Source organism: Colossoma macropomum, unplaced genomic scaffold (genome assembly GCF_904425465.1).
Source record: "Colossoma macropomum unplaced genomic scaffold, Colossoma_macropomum, whole genome shotgun sequence".
Taxonomy (NCBI): domain Eukaryota; kingdom Metazoa; phylum Chordata; class Actinopteri; order Characiformes; family Serrasalmidae; genus Colossoma; species Colossoma macropomum.
The window spans coordinates 27,622,450-27,631,801 of NW_023494786.1; the positions used below are offsets into that span (position 1 = coordinate 27,622,450).

The 9,352-nt window shown below is 40.2% G+C and overlaps 1 protein-coding gene across 1 annotated transcript; it reads left to right on the forward strand.

The window, feature by feature from the left end:
* Positions 1 to 5,340: 5,340 nt before the first annotated feature.
* hmgb1b (high mobility group box 1b) lies at positions 5,341 to 6,715 on the forward strand. Its single transcript, XM_036565256.1, is given in 5 exon segments — positions 5,341 to 5,358; positions 5,360 to 5,488; positions 5,614 to 5,759; positions 5,848 to 6,022; positions 6,152 to 6,715. Coding segments are annotated over 5 exon segments (597 nt in total). The 3' UTR covers positions 6,281 to 6,715.
* Positions 6,716 to 9,352: the final 2,637 nt, after the last annotated feature.

Here is a 9,352-nt window from a genome sequence, read left to right on the forward strand (position 1 = left end):
CCGCGGCGCAGCCAGAGCGCAGAGAGAGAGAGAGAAGGACGGCGTTGTTATAGGAGACACACAACAACACTGAGGTCAGCAAAGAGTGGACGTCTGTCAGTGTGTGTGTCTAATAGCGTGTCGGCCTCATTAAAGTGACCAAACACGACTTACAGCATGTAACATGGTTTAAACGTTAAACTGAAGCGTGAAACCAACACCATCAAATCAACTTGTCATTCTTCCTTCATGACAGTGTCAAGGCAGCGATGCGATTCAGGCCCGACTGTGTGAGTGCAGCGCCGCTCGGTGGTAAACACTGAAAATTACACTCTATTTACTTCAAGTGCGTAGAGAAGCCCCTGCAGGAATGAAAGGATAATTAGAACAATTAGGATTAAGCCTGATGCTTTTGCTTTCTAATGGGAATTGGCTTAAGGGTTACCGTCAGAGACCATTAGTTTCCTGTAGGACACCTTTAGATCCCATTTGGAAACTATCAACTGCATCTGGAATCAGTCCCAGAGCACCTGTTAACCCATTAGAGTCCTTTAAACTGTGATATCAGACCATCAGGAAAACACAGTGACTACTGGACTCCACCAGAAACCAGCGCTTTATGGTTTCTATGATTATTTTTTCAGCAGGGGCCTAAAAGCATAGTCAAGAAATGGTATTATTACTACTGTAATACAGTGACTCTTAAATAAAAGTAGCTTTCTATTAAACAACTTGAGTAGAAGCAGAAAAGTAGGCCAAAAATTACAGAGTGACTCATAGAACTGCACTGAAACGTCCAGCATCTATCAGCATAAACAGAAGTTTATTAGACTCTATTCTTCTCTTTCTGGTGCAGCCTTGGTCTAAAATGAATAAATATTATACTGATATATTAGACTTGTCTTCTTACATTATGCTCTTTTTATGTTTGTGGTTTTAACTTTTTTTTCTATTTATTTTTTCTCATGCGGCTGTAGTTGGCTTTTCATTTAACCCCTTAAATCCCAGGCTTATTACACACTAAGGCTTATTATTCAGTAACTACAGGGACTTCAATGCAAACTGGTTGAACTATTCTTAGGTTATAGCAGTGTGTGATACAAATATTATGTGCTTGTGTTTCTTTGGTAATCACTTTACCAACTGCTCTAGAATATGGAACGTTATTATTATAGCATTATTACACATAATAAACCTCAAAAATCAGAGGTGTGAGCAATTGAAAAGCAGTAGAGATGATTTCACCAACATAGTTCAATTAAACATAAATACAGGAATTAGTATTTCAAATATAATTGAAGTGAAAGCAGTCCAAAAAGTAGCACCACTTGAAAATCCTTTTTAACAAAGTATGTGTAAGTGAGTAAATGTATAACTTACTAGCCACCTCTGTTGTTACTAACAAGCATTTGTCAACAAATAATTTTGCTTTTCTTCCCAGTATTATGAATGCAGCTCTGGATGTGTCTATTTTGTTAGGGCAAATTCAAATGGCTCTCAGACACGACCACTAAAATGGTTCTTGAAGGCCAAGTCTAGTACAGTTTGATGATTTATGTCGGCACTTTAATGGATGCTTCCATTATCCATCTACAGCCATTCAACTTCACCAATGCCCATCACTTATTCAGGTTCACTAACAAAGAGTTCTAGTTTAAAGCCTTGCTGCTAGGTATGGCACTTACTATCAAGATTCTTAACCAAAATCTCCAGTAAGAGGCTGAACAGTAAGAGAACCTAGCTGTGGTTGTGTTGATACCACTACACTGAGCTTAATCTTAAATTTTACACTCGTCATTGTTTTAAGGAATAAAATATTTTTTATAATTGAATCCTATTAAACAGCCATTGTCCCACCAGAGACAGCCGCTTAGGGTCGTTTTACCATAAGTTTGATTTCTGTGTCCTTCCAGCAGGAAAAAAAAACAGGTCACTGAGCAGTTTACAGCACCTTAATGATGGCAGTGATGGATTATTCATTCCTCACAGAACATATTGCAGAATAATAAACCTGGGAGGCCAAATTAGAAACATTTCTCCTCTGTCCTTTGGACTCAGAATCAGTAAAATATCAATATTTAGCATTACTGAATTGTGAAAATACTAAAGGAAATTGAATTTTATTAAACACAAATGTATTTATACACTCTTAAAAATTCTTTCTTTAGTAAAGAAAACGGTTCTATACAGAACCATGAACACTCAAAAACTCTTTGCATGATTAATGATCATCTCCTTCCACTCCTCAAGCACACACACACACACACACAGTCAGAATGTATTTCACACCAGTAAACGGTCCATTTTTAATATAAGGGTTTTAAAAAATGAGAGGTTGATACATCCATTGCAATTTTGTATCACAGCTTATCTTTGTACAGGATCGAAAATAAAAGTAGTTGTATCGCTTCAAACTTCTTTGCTGAAATAGCACATATAAACAAACTGGCATCAGGTAACACATGAAGTCAAAGTCTACGTGAATCGGAAAGCAGAACGTTTTTTCCTTCTGTACTACGACGCATTCCGGAGTGAGGGTCTCCGAGCCAGCTGAGTGTTTTCTCTCAGTGATAGGTAGCAGCAGCCAAGTACGGAGCCCCTGAGATGACATGGTGATTATTTTTTTAAATAATTAGTCAAGTTTCTCATAATTCATGGCCTCAATATAGTAATTTGAGGCCCCAGTATAGAAAATTGCTGTCTTATTAGAGTAATTTGTGGCTTCTGTATATTAATTTGTGGCCTCAATATAATAAATTGTGGCCTCAATATAACTATTTGTGGACTCAATATAGTAATATGTTGCCTCAATATAGAAATTTGTGGCCTCAGTACAGTAAACTGCGGCCTCGATATATTAATTTGTTGCCTCACTATGGTAAATTGTGGCCTCAATATGTTAATTTGTGGCCTCAGTATATTAATTTGTGGTCAGGCCTTATTGAAAATCACCATGTCACCTCAGGGGCTCCGGAGCCCAGAACCAGTTCTGAGAGCTGTTTCATTCATGTTTTCAGTATATAATTACATATTTACTATGATCACACATTTCACACATCTCCTTTGTTGCTGGCGGTTCACTCGTCCTTTTTAGACCCCCCTCTATCACCAGCCAGTGTCTCAGTCTGTCAGCAAACTCGCCAACAGCACTCACTGTTTTCCTCTTCTCTCATTTCATATTAACGCGCCATTCGGAAAATATGACGTTTCTTCCCGAACCGACCAATCCCGTCTCGCCTCCGCTGTGTGCTATAGACGCGGCCGGAGCCAATCAGAAGCGCGGCAGACTTGGCGGCAGCCAATAGGATCCGCGGCTGCGCTGCCGTTTCTCTGTCGGGGCAGAAGGACGTGCGCGCCACTGTGTTTATTGTGCTTCCAATCCGTGTTTATCCATCAATTGATCTCCACACGGGAGCTGCGGACCGGATCAGGGGCTTTTTTCCTTGGTGAGTCTGTCAGAAAATACATCCATTTCATCCGTCAGTCACCGTAAAACACGGAAACGCTGCAGTTCGGAGGAGATTTTCTTTCTTTGTTAGCCGCATATTTGATTTTCCACACATACAGCCGGCCCGTCTCAGTAAGCCTCTGTCCGTTTCTGTTAAAAGTCAGAATTTCCCCTCTTTTCTTTTCTGGGACTGACTGCGAAATAACGTCTGGGGGGGGTATTTACTTAATCACATCCAACAAAGCAAGCTGATAGTGATGCTGCTGCTGAGCCTCGCCGTGCTAACGGTGCTACTGCTAAAGCTATTGTGTGGAAGCCAATGTCACCTCGTATTCGCGAGCGTCTTGTTCGAATTTTTCCGTTCCACCTTAAATGGTGCAGCAGTTCCATTCTGAATGGAACTGCTGCACCATTTAAGGTGGAACGGAAAAATTCGAACAAGACGCTGGCGAAGCGGTTTAAAACGAAGGTGGATGTTGGAGAACGGCTCACAAGCCATGGCGCAGACTAGGGCTTTACCCCTGTGAAAGCACTTAGCCAGAAAAAAATAACGGTTAATGTAAAATGGCTGATGTTTGGGTGTTTTAAGTGAGAGTGGCGGGGGATGGGAGCGCCGGTCAACCGTCATTTTTATTCGTATTGACCGTGAGCTACGTTTAATCTCTCCAAATCGTACCTTTTCGGCTCTGTAGCTGCTTTCTGAAAGGTTAAAATGCGCAAAAATGTCCGTTTGAGTGCTCACCAGTCCTAACCGGCGCCGTGGCCTCTCTCTCACTCTGTCTCTCTGTGTGGAGACATAAAGGCAGCAGCGGGGGGGGGAGCCATGTTTGTTAGCTAGCTAGCTGCTTTTCAGCGCTGTCTCGCCTCTCAGACAGACCACGAAGCCCCTTTTAAGAGCTGATAAAGTAGCCGCAGGTGTGTCACGAGTCGCAGAATGCAGTGAAATGTGAGTAATGAGGTTTGGGACACGCGTTTTTGTGGCCGGAATGAACTGCGACGCGGCCATTCAGCGACTGAGGAGGGCTGCTGCTGCTAACCGCCTCTCTCACTCACACACCAGTTCGTATTCCTGTCTTTGTGGGGACGTTTCTACTGCGTTCTGCAGTGCTGTAGCTATTTGATAACCGTGTCCCCGTATCTAAACCCTAACCTTTACCTCAGGAATGAAAGCAAACATTTTACAACCTTTATAAGAAAAGCTGACATTTTGTGTAAAAAAAAAAACGTGGATTATAACTACAATGTTAAAGCCGTCATAGGGAGGTTTGGTCCCCACAAAGCGATGAATACGTGCGCGCGCACACACACTCCCTCTCACACTGTCGATATGGACCGTGTTCATAGTAAGACGTGATAAAATCTGAAGGGAAAGCGGACCGAGTAGGGGAAAAAATCGCATAAGCCCGTTTGTTTTAGCTCCCCCAAACGCCTTAGGAATGCGGGAGGGGTGGAAAGAGGGGGACTTTCTCTCATGAAGATGTTCTTTTTGTCCTCCAAAATGGAAGAAGGAAATAATTATTGTTAGCGTTTGGTAAGTCTGTGTGGTCTGCCTCTGTTAGCTGATCCCCAGCCCGTCCTCTAATGTGTAACTGTGTTATATGGGTGAAGTCAAAAAATACTCTACATGAATATCTAGTCGTAATAAAAGGGTTTGTTTTGGTGAGTTTGGAGGTCGTCCTTGGCTTCTCTATGTCCTCAAGGGGTAGTTAAGGCCGGTGTTGCCCACCTCGTAAGTATTGTCAGCTTGAAATGGGTTGCTGTGACTGAATATTAGAAAATGAACACTTGTCCCACCTGAATTCATTACATCTTTTAGCTCTAAAACAATGACTTGCTGTCCTTTGAACATTTACATATTTATATTATTGAAATGTCAATCATATCATGACTTTTTTTTTCCAAGACTCGGCAAAATGGTGAAAGATCCAAGGAAAGCCGCGAGGAAAAATGTCCTCGTATGCATATTTCGTGCAAACCTGTCGTGAGGAGCACAAGAAGAAGCACCCGGAAGCTACCGTTAACTTCTCTGAGTTCTCCAAGAAGTGCTCAGAGCGATGGAAGGTAGGCTGTTTGCTGTTTTTCATACTCTGAATTTAATATGTCTTTTATAGATTGTCCTCCTCTTTTCAAACCTCAAGCATATCTTAAGTCACCTTCTTTCCACACCTGCCTGTTTTCTCCACCAGACAATGTCACCCAAGGAGAAGGCCAAGTTTGAGGACATGGCGAAGCAGGATAAGGTCCGCTATGAGAGAGAAATGAAGAACTACATTCCTCCTAAAGGTGAAAAGAAGAAGCGGTTTAGGGACCCTAATGCTCCCAAGAGACCTCCGTAAGTGTCCCTATTCATACAGATGCCTAGCGTTCCTCTCTTTAGAACTAATGAGCGTTGTAGAAACTCATGTCGTCTTATTGTCCAGGTCAGCGTTCTTCATATTCTGCGGTGACTACCGCCCTAAGATTAAGGGCGAGAACCCGGGCCTGTCCATTGGAGACATAGCGAAGAAGCTTGGAGAGATGTGGAACAGCTCATCAGCAGAAGTGAAGCAGCCTTATGAGAGAAAGGCGGCCAAGTTGAAGGAGAAGTATGACAAGGTGAGTCCCCCCCACCCCTCCCCAAAGGTTCACAATGAGAGCATGAAGTGTTTATAAGCCTTTGTATTGTACATTAAGTATAACCTGCCTATTTAAGCAAAGCCTGCTTTGATTTGAATCCCTGTGTAGGACATTGCTGTATACCGCACCAAGGGAGTTGCAGGATTGTCCAAAAAGGCCGCAGGCGAGGACGATGACGACGAGGAGGAAGACGACGATGAGGAGGATGAGGACGACGACGAGGAGGAGGATGAGTAGATTAGCTACTGATGGAGCCTAGATTCTTGTTCATGCCATAAGCCCAAGTGTACACGATACACATCTTCAAACGTAATACAGCAGAAACAAGGATTGTTAGGCTGTGTATAGGAGACGTTTTTAAGATGTACAGTGTTATTCTCCTTTTGTAAAGTTAACACTATGTGTCTTCAGTTTGTCTTTCCTTTTTTTGTTAGTGGTAGTTCTTTGCCTGGAACAGTTCAAGGTGGAGGAGAACGACTGTTTCTCTGAAGGTGCATAGCACAATTATCTGGTTTATGTAGATCTGTAGTGCGTTATATTAGTTTTTAAAAATATTTTTCGTATTTGCTGTCATAAGGTCCTTTAACTGTACTTTGAATACCACTCTAATTACAAGAATGCAGCTTTGTTTGACATTCAAGAATGTGTCTGAAATAAACATTTTTCTTTTTTTAGAAAAATGCCTTGTCTTTGATTTATTGACTGCATGAAGTAGAGGAGAAAGATCCTGAGCTTTTGGCCTAGAGGCTTTTCTGACGTAACAAGCCATAATTGAAGTTTTGATATTATATGTGACAGTTAGACTTTTAGTGATTAGTGTTAGTAAAGCAGTAAAACCGATGTTGCCTGGTTTTGAAAGATATAATGGGATAATAAATAAGGTTCAGCTGAAACAGGTACCGTAATCTGGCACAGCCTAATTTCGTTCAGATGATTTTTATCCAGATTACAAACGTGGATTATGTAAATATGATTTATATGTCCATACAGTATGGTGGGGTTTTGTATTGACTGAGTTATTGAGGAAAGCCAAACTTCATTCTTTTCAAAGAGCCAGAAATATAAGGCCCAGTGGTTGAGATGTCATGTACAGCGACATCTAGTGGAAGTAATCCATAATAACATGACAGCTTCTTGCAGCAATGATGTCATCATATTTTGACTGATGTATTATTCATTCATTCATTAATTCACTCCTTTTACTTATGTATTTTTACAATGCCATGATGAAGGATATTTACATAATAACTAAAACAAGTTCAGTATTTCCAGTGGAGAGGAATGATGTGTATCCTACTGTATTACTGATTTATGCCCTATCTTGTATACTTTTTGGTTTTAATCATTCTCTTCACACAATATATATATATATATATATATATATATATATATATATATATATATATATAATATATGTGTGGTGTGTGTGTGTGTGTGTGTGTGTGTGGATGTTTTCACCTGTTGTAGAAGTGGCTGAATTGCTCCCTTACCTCAGAGTTGATCCCCTTATCACAGTGGGACAGTTCTTTTTTTGTTTTTTGTTTTTTTTCATTCTTACATACTATAGACTACTAGCAGTCCAGTAAGTTCCTATGTAGAGCGAAAAACATTCAATCACATTTGGCTAAACAAGCCTGTCATTCACTGGGCAATTACTACAGTCAATACTTTTTTCCCATTCCTTTATTCTGTCTTGTTCCTGGTGCCATTAGCTAAAAGTGATAAAACAATAGATTTTTCTTTAATTAGGTCTATGAATCCACTTGATTCCACACAAAGCCTGTAGGCCTAAAAAGAAGAATATCGCTGCTGTTTCAGATTTTGACATAATTTGAAAATACCTGTTGTCTTTTACATTGTTCATAAATTTCATGATGAATGGACCAAAAGAAACGGCCAAAAGACTTGAAAAATATTCTGGTTCCTTTAACTTACATTTACATCCTGTAAAGTTATCTTTTTGGAGATACAAGGTTTTGTTCCAACAACAGCGATTTTGTTTGCTTTCAGTGCCTGTAGGTTTCTGTACCACACCATACGATACATCATCTACCACTAATGTTGGTACCCGCTTACATATGTAATTAAGCCAGTTATGAAATATCCTGGCTCAAATACATAGATCTTTGATGTGGTCGGCTATTAAACATGAGATAATAAGTTACAATAAATCACAATAGCTTTAACCCCTTAAATGGCCAGGGTCTGCCTGTGTTATTACGCACTTGTATAACCTAAGTATGGTTCAACCAGTTTGCATTAAAATAGCTGTAGTCACTGGATAATCAGCCATAGAATGTAATAAGCCTGGGATTTGAAGGGGTTAAATGTTGTCCTACTTTACCTAGCATGATCAATAAAAGTGGGACAGAACTTAAAACCTGCTTCAAAAATAATTAAATAGAATTTTGTAGCAATATATGTTTTACGTTGGCCAACCGTTCCCCTTTTAAAATACAGAACTGGTTTCTCTGTTTCTTTTTTAGACATCCTTCTGTACAAAAAACATTCTGATTTAAGCATGTTTTAGTGGACCAGTTTCAAATTATGGCCCACTGTGGTGTCTCCAGGTCAGTGAAAACAAACGCCCCAAAATGCATATAACTCATCCCATATAAAGGATAACTGTGAGGATTTGTGAATCTTTATCCCATGTGTTGGGGTGGGGGGTTTGATGACCAAGGGGACATGTGCCCTCCACTTTTTGAAATTATACACAATAATTTTCAGGGGTGGTGGGATGGTTGTTGAAAAAAAAGTACATAGCTGAGTTACAAAAGCTGTCGGATATGAATAAATGTACAGCTGTCAACTGAAACTAATTAAAGCCAGAATAGATTAATGTTTTGTTTAGTTGTAGTAACAGCAAAGCAAAGAAGCACTAACTTGACCTGGAACAACTGGCAAAACAGTTATTAATAATACTTCATTTTTCTTCTTAACATCATGTTTATCATTATTGGCAGAGGGGTGGCCAATGGCACCTTGGAGTGAAGCCAAGCTTCTGGCCACCCCAGATATGGGAAGTTAGACAGTCAGCTTAGGCTAGTGAAAAAGCTGATGTAATGAGTCTTTCTGTTATACAGTCAGGCACTTTTTAAAGATATTGTGCCAGTGTTACACATATGATAAAGTATATATACGTTAATGGTGTAACGATTTTACAATGTAGCGAAAAATCAAATTTCAAACAGTGTATCAAATGTGAAACTGCATCTCTCAGGTCTTTTCTGAGGATTGTTCATTTATCAGTTATCAAAACTAGCCGTCACTGTGCATCCTACCAGATTAAAGTGGGTGGGAAGGGGG